The 15,950-nt window shown below is 41.8% G+C and overlaps 1 protein-coding gene across 2 annotated transcripts; it reads right to left on the bottom strand.

The window, feature by feature from the left end:
* Nucleotides 1–154: 154 nt before the first annotated feature.
* Nucleotides 155–14,699, bottom strand: sp2 (sp2 transcription factor). 2 transcript variants are annotated; one of them, XM_037098253.1, is made up of 8 exons: nt 13,844–14,699; nt 10,647–10,723; nt 9,236–9,982; nt 7,537–7,755; nt 6,049–6,343; nt 5,459–5,636; nt 5,144–5,337; nt 155–4,653 (listed from the first exon to the last, which is right to left on the bottom strand). In XM_037098253.1, the coding sequence occupies exons 1-8, from the start codon at nt 13,848–13,850 to the stop codon at nt 4,553–4,555; spliced, it is 1,818 nt and encodes a 605-aa protein (XP_036954148.1). In that variant the 5' UTR covers nt 13,851–14,699; the 3' UTR covers nt 155–4,552. The 2 variants fall into 2 exon arrangements, with proteins under 2 accessions (XP_036954148.1, XP_036954158.1); XM_037098263.1 differs by having other exon boundaries at nt 13,742–13,844.
* Nucleotides 14,700–15,950: the final 1,251 nt, after the last annotated feature.

Here is a 15,950-nt window from a genome sequence, read left to right as displayed (position 1 = left end):
GGGATCATGATGGAAGTAAATCCAGGACTATGTTAAGGACTCTGATATGTTAAAATTTGACCAAAGAAAAACACAAAAAAGACTAAATTATGTTTTATTATCTAGAATTCGCCCCAAGATGAAAGTAGAAAAAACAATAAAGGCAGCAGCAGGGAGCAGTTTAAGTTCTTTATTGAGGGGGGGTTGTAGAAAAGGAGCAAACCTCATGTTTTAGCACCTTCATACAAATTAAAAAATAAATTGCTGGTTCTCTGGTTTCTCCTGATAAACACAACAACTGGCTGCAGAACATTATGTGACATATCGGCTGGGAGAAGGAGAAAAGCATCTAATTCACAGAAACCGAGCAATAGAAATGTCTTAATTTGGAAAAAAAAATCTCATTATATATATATTTTTTTAAATTACAATCAAGATTAAATTTACAAATTGTTGGAAACCTGGGACTTTAAATCAGTGCACATTACATTAGCATGTAACATAAGTTAAAAACACAAAAAGGAATTTTACAAATGTTGTTACCTGGAATTAGACAGAGAAAAAACAAAAACATCTTTAAATACTGGGTGCAGCTGTCTAAGGCATCTTTAATTCAATAGAAAAAAGATCTAGAAGTCTTATACAAAGCAGGAATGAAGCTATACAATGTCACATTATATTTTATTCCTTACACGCTGTACAAAGTCCACTTCCTTCAAGGCTGGCCGCGCCAACCGCAACACTAGGCAGCTTAACTTTTGTTCTCTAATATCCTACATTTACTGTGTCTACCAGACACACACTGTATTTACATATTCAGACATGAAATACAAACATAAATATGAGCAGGCTCCGTCTGTCCATCCCAATGGCATCGCATGTCTTCAGACACATTCTTGAAAAAATACACCAAATATTGGCCACCTAAGCTTTACGTCATCTGTTGCCCCCCACCGCGTGAAGCACTTTGAGGAAAACTGTGTCAAAGTGCTTTAAAAAATAAATCTGACTTTAGCTTTCATTTTTATTTTGGTCATAGAAGTTGTTGTTACGTATGTTTCGTAGCGAGGCAACAACCCGCCACGAAAAACATGTACGTCACAGTATCGAACACGCCACAGTGGAAACGTAACATACACGCTCGTCTGATGGCGCCGCGCTAAATCTGACCAGGAAGCCTATCTGACAATAAGTCGGTGTATTTCTATTCAATGAAAGGAACTCCCACACAGGCCGGACTTCAAACTGACCGATGACCTGTTAGCAAAAGATCAGGACATCTTCAACATACATATAAAAAAAAAACGATATGAGCAACAGAATGTTTCCTGTAAAGCAAAAAGATATTAACTTGTGTGAATACTGTACAGTAGGCCTAATGCTGGTTACCTGTATATCAACAAAAAAACAACTTCTCAGGTGTTAATTCAGATTTAAAGCTATCACATAGCTGGGAAAAAAAAGGTCATGTACAAAGTAACTGAACAAAGGCCTGAGAAAGTTTTAGTTTTTTGTTTCCATCTCGAGACGTGATTGTCAAGTCAGGCCAAATAATTGGAAATCTGAGTCATATATACAGCGATGCATAGGCTACGAATCATCAACTCAAAGATATACTGTAGGTAAAGCAGAAAAGGCAGAGTTGCCCCAGAATTCAGTTATAATAATTAGTACACAAAGTTTAAAGTAGGGCTGGGTATCGTCAGGTAAATGTACCAAATTTGTACTTTTTACTTTAAGAAGTATAAAGATTTTTTTTTTTTTTTAATAAAATAAACCCCAGAATGAAAAAAACCTGTCAAGTAAAAAAAAACAAAAAACAAAACAAAAACAAGACCTTTCAATTAACAAAAGAAGTTTTAGGTTGATGTTAAAAGCTTAAAAACATAAAGCCATCGAAGAACAGAAAAAATGTCTAAAACTAGAAAATCTAAAAAGTATGAATCCGACCAAACATTCAGCTCCGACTCTCGATACTCGACAGCTTCGATATTCACGGCTTGGGACACATTTCAGTACCAGTCAGGACCAAACAGAAGCATCACAGTTCGATACCCAGCCCCGAGACGTTAGCGTACCTGGCGTGGCATCCAGGAGGGGAAGACCAGCTGAGAGCCGACTCGCTCCTCCCATCACTAATATCCCACTGAATTAATCCTTTGACCTTTATCCTCAAACTTGGATCTGTTTCAGGGTTATCAAAAAAAAATCTGCTCAGCCATCTCTGACACCACAGGAAAGGAAGAAGGTTGAGAGTTTTTGCAGCGCTTCTCTCTGGGCGGAGCATTTAAGACACCATCCGAACCAAACCGCTTGCCGTTTACTCTGAATTTTTGTTTTGCTTTCACATCTGGTGTTCCACAAGGTTCAATCCTGGGTTCCTTATTATTCTCCCGTTACATGTTTACACTTTGTGACATTATGTCCTATCTGTAATTTTGTTAGGATTGAGCAACGGTTCGAATCCAGCCGGCGATCTTTTGTTACATGTAACAGAGAGTCTGAAGATTGAAATAAGATCTGTGGCAAACACAAGTTCACGATACTGAAATCAGCAAGATAATCTTCACAAACAAACATCAGTTTATGATTTTAACGACTAACGCTGAATAATCTGAACAAGGAAAGCAACCGGTAACTACGGTTATCAAATAAATCTAGTGGAGTGTCAAGCAGCAAGTTCAGCATTTGAGTAAATTCTAGTTAGTTACTTTCAATCGATAGTTATTCTTAACTCTGACATTTTGTTTTTTTACTGCAAAGGCATATCTATTCCAATTATCTGTTATTGTTATAAAGGTGGATTCCAAATAGTTGGTATCGCTCTGAAGAAAAACATTTCAACCACTCTACAAATTCTAAAGTTAGAGTTAGATCAGGTCTTTTACTTTTTTAGTCTCATTTAGACATCGATTTTAAGAAAAAGCTTCAAAATGCAAATGATGTATTTTCAGTTGTAGAGCAAAACATGTAAATCTCTGAACCACAGACCTTTTTTCAGAGATTTAATCAAATACTGATATTAAAAAAAACACAACTGACTCAAAGACGAGGGAAGCGGAAGATGAAATACTAACTTATTTCTGTTGTCGTCTCTCTCTCCTGTGTTTCCTTCTGCCAATAAAACTGCGACTCCAGCCGCTTCAAATCCCTCATCGACAGCCTTTCAGAAAGCCAGATTTCCACAATGTTGACGTCAAAAACGTCACTGCTGCACACAAAACTCCATCAACCAAACCCAAGACAGCATTTTAAACCTTACTAAGCTGTGAAGTTTGTTTTAATTACCATTATAATCTTCTGTGACGACTGTTGACCTTGAAATTTTTGACGTTCATCTCGTTGCTTTCAGACTTTAAGCATATTTTCCACTAAGATTTCCCCACACGACTCAAATTCCATCTGCTCTTCACTTTCTGCCCGTTTTGTTTGGAAATTTTAATGACAACTTTTAAGGCACAGTGACTTCTGGCCCTGAAGAGCACGTCCAACTCTTTCCAGGGCTCAGCACAGCCTGAAGTGCTGCTGTTTTGTTCTGCGGGTCTTGGCAGCCGAGTGACTTTGCCGTCAGAGACGCCAGGATCACTCTGCAGGAAGAGCTCGAGCCAAATCCCTCAAAACAAACGTGCACATGATGAAATACTCCTTTAACTTCCTCCTGGGCCTGTTTTTAAACTCTGAGTCTCATTTAATCTTTGTCCACATGCCTATTTTGTAAATCAACTTGTAACAATTGTATGAAAAAAATGTATAAATAGTTTTATTATCATTATTAATATTATAATAGTTTGCATTTACATTTTAAAAATAGCCGATGTAAACTTCTAGAGGTTTTCAAAAGTCTTCTCTGGGAGGTTTTTATGTAATGGTCCCAAATTTGTTGTTTTGGGGGGGATACAGATTCTTAAATCAGCAGAGACTCCTGCTGAAAAACAAATAGCTTAAAACTAAATTACCATTCTACTTGGGTAACAAACTTCTGTTCTATTTACAAAACATGGTGTTGAATTTTCTCCTTTTCTGACAGCCAATTTGTAAGGAGCTCCCGATGTTCAGCACCAGACAAGCTAAAAGACAAAACGAGAAGGATTTTGTAGAGAGAAAACAAAACAAAACAAAAAAAACCAAAACAAAAGGAGGAGGGAGAGCTGGAGTCCTGCGGTTTTGGTGTTGGAGTCTGAATTATTCTGTGTTTCCCGCCAGAGCAGTTTATAAATAAGCAAGCAAGAGTTAAGCATCTGAAGCCTCGCCACCTCGACGCCTTACTCGTCCAAGTCGGAGCTGGTTCTGGACCTCCGCTCAGACCAGAGAGAAGAAAAACAAAGTTTAACTATTATTAATTAATTTGCTGGATCAGTTTGAAGTCCACCAGGTAGGATGTCATTGTACACCAAGCTACAGTGTCCTAGAGGATTGAGGGGGGACATGGGGACTTTTTTTGTGTGGAGTATTTCCCGCACCGGGTCAAGTCTCAGACACTCCCTTGGTAACGTCTCCTCCACCCCTCCGTCCTCTTAATACAGTCTTGAGTTTGAGAGAGTCTGTCTGCGTACACGCTCTGTAAACAGGCAGCTCACAGGTTCTTGGTGTTTATGTGAGTCTTGTAATGCTTCGTCAGGTGGTCGCTCCTCATGAAGCGCTTCTGACACTGGCTGCACTCGAAGCGCTTGTCTCCTGTTGGGGAACAAAAACAAAGTGACAGGTTACATTTTAATTTGAAAAATATATGAAGGAGAACAGGCTCTGGGCAAATCAACATTGTTCACTCAGAGAGATAATAAATATCTATGAAAGTTTTTACTTGCTGCTAGAAATACAACTTTTTACAAACTTCTGTATTTGAAATGAATGACTTTAAACCAGTTGTATGTAAGAACAGGGAGGCCAGAATCCTCTGGCACATGAAGGACTGTGAGTTCATGGCTCCAGGTGAGAGTGAGAGGTAACTGGACCTTTAAAGACACAAATGTTCCTCAGATGTGAAGTCAGTGAACTGCACCCAGCTGATCAGCGAGGCCTTCAATGAGAGGAAACCAAAAGACTGCACAAGAAAAATCGCTTTGCCTTCTTTCAGTTCTGATTTCATAGTTTCAACTCATCTCTTCCTGCTGGTTGAGTGATTAAAACTGCCATCAGAGTGTCGTTTGTGTTCGAGCAGACAGACCTGTGTGCGTCCTGGCGTGTCGCTGCAGCTCGTCGCTGCGTGTGAAACGTTTCCCGCAGAAAACCCAGTTGCAGACGAACGGCCTCTCGCCGGTGTGCAGCCGGACGTGAGCTCTGAGCAGCGACGTTTTCCTGAACGTCTTCTCGCAGCCGGGGACGTGACAGATGTGCTTCCTCTTCCCCACTTCCCCGGGCCTGCACAGCGTTCACACAAACATACCCAGTGAGACATACAGGCTTCAGTTACACAGGACACACAGTATTTATGAAGAATTAAGATTTGTATTCTGATGGGCAAAAAAAGGGGGGCAGGAACCTTTTGTCTGCGTCTTTACAGTTCGGGCAGGTGCAGGCCATCCGTCGCTTCTTCTCTCCTGGCTGGCCTGGCAGCTCCAGGGTGAGGGTCTGGTCTACCTGGATGGCCTGCTGGCCCTGCGTTGTTGCCAGCTGGAGCCCTCCGCCCTGCATCGTCTGGACCGTGAGGTGCTGCTGGCCTGACAAACACACAGACAGACGCGCTGTAAGAAACACAGCAGGGCTCCGACCAGAGCAGCCAAGTTCCTCTGAAAATCCAGACTTCAGGCTGACCGCCATGAGTCAAACTGAAGCGAAAGTCTAATGATTAATTAGAGGACAAAGTGTTGACAACATGTTCTAAGCAGATGGAGCTTTTATTAGAAACTGTCTGAAACCAATAGTAAAAAGAACAAACGGAGAATCTGAGAACTGAAACAAGAAAGACGTCCAGTCGCCTATATTTTGCTGACAGAGCACAATGATTTAAGTTGATTTATCCTTTTAATCTCTCTGTGTGTTCTTCTTTGTGATTCTTGGATTTTTCCAGTTTTTCCACTCCTCGAGGCCTTTAACAAATCTGTGTTCTACCATCCTGGGTCTCAGACTCACCCCCTGCGTTGGTGATGGTGACAGGAACTCCCTGGACTTGGACCCCGTTGATGCTGATCGTCTGAACCGCCTGAGCTGCCGAGGAGAGCTGCGACGTGTTCAGCGCTATCATCCCCCCCGCCGGAGCAATTTTCGCCAGAGTCCGTTCTTTCCTTCCCCCCGCGAGCGCCCTCTTCGCGCTGGCCGGTGGCGAGGTGGTGGTGGTGACGACCGAGGTGGTGGGTGTCGTTGTCGTGGATACCGAGTCCTGGAGCTGAACAGACTGCCACTCGCCCGCCGCTGTTTTGAAGAGGATCTGAGGGAAGAAAATGCCAAACGGACGTCTGAAGTTTTATTTAAACCGGTCTGCACAGTGTGATATACGTTTGTTCTCTCTTCCTGCATTCCCTCAAAGCTTTCCACCGCTGTTATCCTATATTCAGATAGCATTAAATACAAAAAAAGATATATATTTTCAGGTAAGGTAAACAATTCAGCTCCAAAGAAAAAAGATAACAGATGAGGCGACCGGTTACAAACTGAAAAGACAAACAGCAGTAAAAAGGCACAATTACACATGATTATTCATTATCTTAACAATGAATAAAAAACACAAATGCTCAGTAAACTTTTATGGATTTATTGTAAACCGGGTTCTTCCGGCTCTGAATGGGTCTTTGGGGAGTGACTACACACAACAGTAAGCACGAATGGTACGCGTAAAGTTAGGTTTCATTGATACGGCTGAAACATTTAGTGCAGTTAAAGGTTTGATTCCAGTCAATATGCAAGATCACTAATAATACTGATCAAGTTGAGTTGAGTCAATTGAAGTGAAGTAACTTTCACTTTGTTCACCACAAAATATGATTATAATACTTGCTGAGCTAGTCTCACATAGCCAGACGTTCGACCTGCCCTTTATCATCAACAGTTTCCTCTGTCTGCAGCGCTCCTGCTGCGTCACATGTCGACAGCACAACCCAAAAAATACAAACCTTTAGAATTACTTTCACGCTCGTTTACCACGGGATATAAAATGAGCTGTGCAGGACGCAGAACATGACGCTGTGGCTGTGATGGAGCATTTCTAAAATATTCACCAGAAATAAAACAGCTTATATTCTACAGGAAGACGTCGATGAGCAGCAGCTTCACTGTGACACATTCGGGCCAAGACAAAAACAATGTAGTTCAGCTGGATTATCCAGCACCGGCCACATTTATAACAGATGAGAAGTTCTGCTTGTTCAACATCTGTCTGATAAGTTCCTATTAAACAAATTCAGAAAGGATGTAAATTGATATTTCTATTCTCAGCTCTAATCGTTTTAGTGCTGGTGATTTTCCTTTGACGTCAAAAAGTCCTAGAAATGAATTTGACTCAATAAGAATAAAATAACTGAACTAATGTTGATGTTAATCATTAATTTCTAGCCTTTTAAAAACAGCTCTGAATGAGTCAGACAGCAGAGTTGTTCTGAAGCGAGAGCGTGTCTGAACAGATACCTGCGTTGGTGTTGAGTCCGCCTGAGTGACCTGCAGGCTCGAGGGGATCGACTGCCTCTGTGGGACGGGCGGTAGCGTGGCGGAGGCGGCCTGCACCACCTTCAAGGCCTGCTGGGGGATCTGAACCACCTGAGACTCCGGTTTGGACTGGACCAGCTGGACCTGCTGCACCACAGCCGGCTGCCCGGGGCTCTGTACGATCAGTAGGTTGTTACCTGCCTGCAAACAGAGAAGACAGGTGAGGTTATCCTGTGGTGTTCAGGTGTGTGATTGATTCAATGTGATTTGATAAATTAGTCAGCTCATATCTCATTAAACCTGATTAATTGATCTTCAGGCCACTTGAGAGCAGCAGAACAAACTGAATACAACTCTGACATTAGCAACATGTTAACACGTCCAATATTCACTCTCCTTTTAGTTCTGTCTTTTCTAAACACCAGTGAAATACATCCAGCTCTTAAGCTGATAAATGCTTCACTATGTGATTCCTCGCCTGCAGCTTTTAGAAAACAGCTGAAGCCTGAAACACAACTGACGAGGCCGAGTGAACCAACATAACAAAGTTCAAGTTGTAAAACCAAAACAATCAAAGATTAAACCGCTCAGACGTGAAGAGAGGAAACTGCAGGCGGCTAATAAATCTCTAAAATAGGTATTAGAGGAACATTGAGTTTACTGAGACACAGGTTAGATTCACAGTCTAACTTGACTTGACGTGAATTTAGCCAACTACCAAATACTGTGTAACACCAGCAACACAAACTACAGCATGTCATTAAGGTCATTGTGCCAGAAGATGCAGTGCAGCACCTCACATGATTTCACTCATCCCATCTCATGAGGAACAACTGGCTGCTGATACATATACGTTATTCTTCAGCGAGAGATCTTAACTGTTAATATCTGTCAACCGTAGCACACTAGCTAACGTTAGCCTAGTTTTGGCTTGGAAACGACATGGGCTGCTCCAAGCTATCTCTCTCCTTAGATCTTGTGAAAGTACCGACGTGATGACAACTGTAATCGTTCAGATTTTAAAACCTAAACAACGAGGCGGCCCTGGAGAATCTGCAGCAGTTCAGGAGAGTTAAGATCTGTAAAGCCTGCACATTTCCAGATCATCTGGGCCGAACATCAGGACCAGCCGAGTTCAGGAGCCAGATTTATGTTGACTCAATTAATCGTTTTCTTGGCTGACGGAAAATAATCTGTTATCTTTGAGTTGTAATACTTAATAAGAGTGATTAACTAACCACAAAGGCCAAAAGTGATTCACAATGTGAGGATTCACTGCTTGTATCCGTTTTATAAAACTGAAAACTCAAGAACAAACTGCTCTGCTGATCTGTGATTTATAAAACCTCTCAGCTGAATGTTTTTCTGGCACTTTCAACTAAAATCTCACAAGCTTACAGTGGAGTATCTCAACCGTCGACATTCAACTCTTATTGTGTAACTAACTGGCAAAAACTTGAATTTAGTTAATTTTGCCTCTGATGTTAAATTTGCTTTGCGTCAATAAAACTTGTGTTTGCATTATCATTCAGGTGAAGTTGTGTATCCTGATCAGAAACAGGCTGTCTGACAGATTTCACTGTAAACATGTTTAGGTTGTTTGATGCAGCACTTGATGCCTGTAGCTCAGCGTGAGCCGGTGATAAATAAGAGAAAGCTCGTGCTCTGTTGTCAGATGTACCTGTATGATGTTGTCACCAGCCTCGATCAGGATGGTCTCCATCTGCTCTGGGGGTGGAGAGGCAGCCTGCTGAGGAGGAGGTGGAGCTGCTAGAACTACTTTTTTCTTCCTCCCTCGTCGCCCCTTTCCTGGGGTGGGAGGTGCAGCTGCCGTCTCCGTGATGATTTGAGTCCCGCCCACCTCTCCGGTCGCCACATTGAGCGGCAGCGTGAGCCCGCTGGGTAGCTGCACCATGTTTGCAGCAGAGTTGTTTGGCTTGCGTAACTTGGGGGAGGGTTTGATGGCTACAGTCTTCTGCGGTGTGACCGGGGTGGCGGCGGCCGCGGGGGCCGGGACAGTCATGGGAGTGGTGATGATGGCCTGGTTGGTGCCGGGGATAAGCTGGATCTGACCTCCCTGTGGCATCACCTGGATCGTCTGGGCCCCCTGGATCTGCGGCACCACCTGGTACTGGATGTTGGCGGGGGCCGCGGTGTTGGTGCGGGCCGGGCTCTGCTGGATGGTGAGCACGATAGGACTGCCAGGCGTCGTGGAGCCCAGGCCGGCAGGGAGCTGAATCACATTGCCCTTGGCTGAAAGGAAACCCAGGTTTTTGGGTGGAGCGGGGGCAATTGGCGCCGGCTTAATGGGGAGGAGCCTGCGGGGCTGCGGCTGTGCTGGAGGAGAGGTGACAGGAGCCTGAGCAGCAGGAGGGCCGATTTTACTACAGGTGGCGGCCAAGAGGGCCAGAGGAGACGGCTGGGTGTCCTGAAACACAAACACAACGGCTCAGACACAACACACAGTCTGCAACGACTAACCACACAATGATTTAACGTCAACTGATAAATCAATCAGCAACTATCCTGAGGAGCTGCTCAGTGGCCAACAGATCAGACATTTTCTCAAACCAGTATTTTGTATTTCATTTTGATCTACATCTATTCATTGAGCAAGTATTTGTCATTTGTATACGGTTCTTTGAGTTGTAATTTTGCACTTCTTCGATTGTCAGTTATCAAATTTTCAATCGGTTAAATTCCATTTTGGAGTTATCAGCTGCGTCTTCAGTCAAGCTAAAGACAGCTGTGAGAAAGCTCCAGACAGTCTGTATGTTGACTTTTGACCTTTGATTATTCTGTTACAAAATACTTCCCAAAGGTCAAAACTGTGTGTCCATGTTCAGGGAAACTGTCCAAAAATAAGTCCCTAAATCTCTCAAGGGGACTGTGTCTACAACTGAGTGTAAAGAGACATTCTGCCTAGAAAACAGACAAATACAACATCAGATTTTACATTTTGTTGTGATAAAACAGTGTGCAGCGACTTGAATGCATCACGGATTAATAGATATTACGTAGAGAGAGGAGAGGGGGGAGAGAAACAGTGCAGAGCAGACGGTAGACGGACGCGACATCTGGCTGTTACTCACTTGTGTGGAAGCGGTGGAAGGCTGGAGGTATTCACTGGGACTGACAGCAACAGTGGTGGCCATACTGTCCTGTTGTTCTGGAAAACACACAGACACAGCAGAGTCAGATTCAGGCGGCCTGCAGCATCTATTTTCAGTGGTTAGGTTGTTCAAGGACAACGCAGGACATTCCTACAAAACAGAAACAGATCTAAGAAAGACGAACTCCGTGATCTCTCGCTGTGATCAACATCAGCTACACACACGAGGTCGTCAACGCAACGATTAGTCGATTAAGATGTCGACGGATTTGTCTTTACTCACACGGCAGAGAACTCAAGAAAAAACTGCTTCTTATAAAGTCTACTTATAATCTAGCATGTTTTAAATATCTTAAAATCTAAGTCAGAGACACATGAAAGTTCCACATGAAATATATTCTGCAGGATCTCTTTTTATATTTCATAGCATCATTTATTTTGTTAACTCGATGCACACCTTCAGAGCTCAATGATTTGTCAAACAGTTGTCAACTATTGTACGATAAAATATGAACATTTTTTGCTTTCTTTCCTCCCCTATGACAATAAACTGAACATCTCTGGGTTGTGGACAAAAAGAAGACGATTAAGGACGTCATCTTGAGCTTTAGGAAACTTCTGATCAACTAATTTCTGTCATCTTATACCCCAAACAACTAATTGATCAATTGAAAAAAAGAGAGATTTTGGACAACATATTGTGCGATAAACACTTCGACAACAGGTGCAGCACTTGGATCTTCTGCAAAAGCTGATGTAAAGCAACTGAAAACCATTTCATAAAACTTGTACTGCTGTGGTTTTCGTGGATTTATCTAACTGGACATGTCAGCTTTGATATTTGGTATTTAAGCAAAAAGATTTGTGACAAACAATTATCAAGCTGCAGACGATGATCCAGACGCTCTCCGAGCAAAGAGGTGCACAAATGGACTGCGGTCAAAAACACTGTGTGAGGAAAAAGACTGAATTTATTGATATTATACTTCTGTTGACTGTCAGCATAAGTACATTTAGGGCCGGCTGCCCAGAGGTTTAAGAGCAGGTTAAATCTTCATGACCAGCAGCGCTGCTTCACAGCCAAACCAGGTGCCAGGTGAAGTGGCACTCTAATCATTTTAAACTGAGTGACTTATTCCGACGTTCATTATTGACTGATCTGAAATCACAGGTCTATAATATAATAAGTTTTGAGATAAAAGAGAAGTTTCAGAAGAAGTTTTTCATGTGTGGTTTTATGCACCAGTAGTTATTAGAGTGTATTTCCATGTGTAACATCGCCATGATTTAAGAATGTTTATCACAAACTGATGTGTTAATATTTAGTTAAGCTGGCGGTATGTCAGCTGGCAAACACTTGCAATCAAACAGCAGGTGAAACATGATCACATGACTATGTAAGAACGCAGCTCTGGCAAACCAGCGATAGCAGTGAGGAGTGCAAACGCTGCTGGGAAATGACTGAATCATCACAGATCCACTCCGACTACAAGAAATGCTGATTTCATGAACACACAGATGAGTGTTTAAAGTGAGGCAGCCTGTGCCTCTAAAGGATGTCTGTTTTATTATGTTCACACTTCCAGCAGCTCTGACAAGATTTTCAGAACCCTCAAAGGTTTTTTTTTCTTTTCTGTCAACCTAAATTAAAACATCTGCAACAGGATAAAAATGATCTGGCTGGAATGTCACATTTCTCACCTAGCACACCATAAGAAATACTATTTTTCAGTGAATGTTAGCCCCACCAAAATACATATATCAGTATTTCTGTATATGTTGTCCAGTAAGTTGAAAGAAGGTTTGAGGGTCATTTTAACTATCAAATTCCTCGTGAAGCTTCCTCTTTCAGTGCACAGATGACTTTTTGGAAAACACATTTCATTGTGGGACTGTAAAATATCCTGTTCTCCATTACTTATCTTTGGCATAAGTGTTTGATAACCAGATTTAAGTGTGTACTTGTGTATATATTCTATGTATACAAGAATATCAGCAAGCACATGTCACTTCAAACTTCAGATTTCAAGCCTCAAACAAGTTTGTATCATTTTTCAGAAAACATACACTCAGGTCTCTCTCTCTAGTGTTATGGTTCCTTGTCATGTTACAGTAACACATAAACAAACACAGAAATTGCTTGTTATAAAGCAAGTTGTCTTAAACACAGTGGACTTTCATCAGCAACACTAACTGCCTGATTGTGGCAGCTCTTCTGTCCTCACTGAGCTTCAGCCTGACACAAAACAAGCTCCAGCTCTGTGTTGTGGCTGCTGAACAGACACCACACAGGAACCGTTTCCTCTATTAGCTCTGCCTGCGTTATTAAGTGAAAGTGTTGTGCATTCAGCTGTGGATCATGGTGTCTAAACTTCACCTCTCAAACCACAAAAAAAAAAACTTTCACACGGAGATATAACTCAAACCTGCTGAGCCACTAATCTCTCCTGGCTAGGACACATTTATGGATATACAAACGTGGATGGCTGATTACAGACCTGCTGCACGGAGCACAGAGCTTCACAACAATGAATTTAGCAATTTCACAATCATCACAAGTTACACGAGTGTGTATTTGAGCCCTGCCAGTAATGTTCACAGAGAAGAAGAAGAAAAACAGTGCGGCCTCAAAATAGCGCCGCCATCAAACACATACTGTTGGTTTGCTTTGCTGTGGACACCCACTAAACGTTAGCGAGCTTGCTAACTAGCGATACTACACCGGGGCAGGCTGAAGTGGCTAGCCGCTAGCTTAAGCTGATTTGGTTCGTGTGCATCTTAGTTTCTACTAATAAACGAGCTAAGGTGAGGCCGTTATCTGCATCGTCTAGACAACTCTGTTTTTTATTGTGGAAAGTCTTAGTGTGGGGAGTGCACGACCAGATTTGGAGTAAGAACAAGTAAACGACTAGCTAGCTAGCTAGCTACATAGCTTACAGTAGCATATTTGGCTAGCTGACGCGTAGCTAGCAAGTCAAACTCTCTTTGATAACGTTACAGAAAAAGGCAGCCCTTTTCCGGAAGTGCATTGCTTATTTTGATACACACAACTGCCCGAGTCTCCCTAAAACATACTTATTCGTAGCACATACTGTCCAGCGCTTCCCTGCTCGACACAATATAATGTTTTACGAAGTAGAATGTAATATAAACACCAATGTTTTAATTCCTACCCACCGCTCATGACGACATTCGCTCTCCGCGAGCCTTGAAGACCGAGCCCATGGAGGAATCCCGCCCGCGCTCCTGCACCAATCCACGGACAATGGGCCGTTGACGAACAGCCACGCCGACCAATCAGCGCGAGGTGTCCGCGTGATTGAAAACCAACCAAGCCAATCGCAGCGCGGTAAATTTGCACGTCGGTCGATGGATGACAGTTTGACCAATGGCATGTCGAGATTGCGCTCCCAGGGGGCGTTGTCGCAGAGGAACCTTAGAACGAGCTCTGGCCCTATTACAGCTGGAATCCACTTTGACTGACGTCCCCAAGGACCAATGAGAGCGCCGAGGGGCGGATCAGGGAGAAGAAGAATGACAACCGTGTTGATCAATGAGCTTTGAGTCGGTAACGTGTGACCCGTTTAAACTGTCCCGTGTTTCATTATGAGCAGCAGTCAGCTGTGAGGGAGCAGGAGTCAACAAGGCGGAAGCGTTTTAAAGTTTTTAAATAGGTTTTACTTCCTTTTTTAAGATTTCTACAGTCCTATTCTTTATTTTATGTGTTGCACTTTATACTATATTATACCTCAAATCTTACTGTATAACTCCATACTAGACCATGTTAGTGTGTTAGACTGGACAAATAAAGTTTTCTGAGTCAAACTGAATTGTTATGCTGAACCCTGATGTTTACTTGCTGATCACATCATGTGACTTTAAATCATCAAGTGTCACTTTAAGTTGCTATTTACTGCACAGAACATCTTAAATTACACTTCACCCTTCATATAAGAGCTGTAGTTTTCTCCTTTTTATTTTATTTTTGTGTATATTTGTCTTTATCTGGCCTATAACAACTTTTATACCTACTTGCTTCTTTATCCTTGTGCTGCAGCATCACTTGCCCCTCTGGAGATTAATAAAGGATTATCTTGTTTTATCTTATTTAATCTTCTGTTGTGTTGTTTTTGTCTTTTCTTGTCTTATCTTACAGGAAATCAGTCTTTTTCGGTCGGTTCCAATAAAATCCTGTAGGATTCCTGTGAATTTCCTGCTGGTAATTTTAGAATATACTGTACAAACTGTACCTCGACCTATTTACACTCTATTTATATATTGTAAATACTGTAAATATGTCTATATTCTGCTGCACACACTTGCACTTTACTGCATCTGTTTGCACTTCTGCTTAGATGTTAACTGCATTTTGTCGTCTCTGTATTTGTACTGTGCACAGTGACAATAAAGTTGAATCTAATCTAATCTAATTTCTGATACAAGGGGAATGAAGTTTAGCAGGATTTTAATTGGAACTGACAGATCAAGAAGAATAATCTAAACATTTTAGGAGTTTATGAAATGTATGGGAATCTTAAAGGATTTTAATGGAATCAGCAGAATAAAAACAGGTTTCCAGTTGGATTTAGGCAGTATATTCCTAAAGAATAATTTCAGAAAAGTTGAAAATCCTCCCAGACTTTTTGACTGTGAACTGATTATATTCATATGGATATTTTAGAGCTGTGGCTGTGGACATACAACAGTACAAAGTAGTTGTTTGAACTCACCTGGCTCAAACATGTTTGGTGTGCATGCTGTTGTCAAGGTGAATCTTATTGTTATATTCAATACAATCGTCACAATAGGTCGTAGTTTGACCCTGAAAGGCCGTTCACAGAAAACTTGACTCCATGCTCGTGTAGTAACAGCTGATCCAGTGGTGGATATATTGTTACAGTAATTAGTTTAGAGAAATCAGAAATATTTTCATGCTAAAGCCCGAATGATTAATATACTGTATCATAGTGACATAAAGAGTGACACTTATAGTGACAGCAATATAACATTACCAACTGTTACAAGTACAATCAGTAAAATATACACATTTTAAAGTGTTCGTTGTGCCGGATGTACTGTGAATTGTTGTGTTATTATCATGTAACACATAAGTAGTAGTTGTAATTGGCTCACATGAAGCTATTTTGACAGGTACAAGCTTTTACCGTGCTGGCGGACATTTCAAAGAACCTGCGTTTGTATATTTTGTACTCTTTCTTTTTGTCATCTGTCCCATTAATGTTGTGTACGAACTGTTGCTTTCACACATCTTAAGTTTCTGACG

Source organism: Acanthopagrus latus, chromosome 1, assembly GCF_904848185.1.
Source record: "Acanthopagrus latus isolate v.2019 chromosome 1, fAcaLat1.1, whole genome shotgun sequence".
In the NCBI taxonomy this organism is placed as follows: domain Eukaryota; kingdom Metazoa; phylum Chordata; class Actinopteri; order Spariformes; family Sparidae; genus Acanthopagrus; species Acanthopagrus latus.
The sequence above is the reverse complement of the archived record's forward strand: the minus strand, read 5'-3'. Positions and strand labels throughout refer to the sequence as shown.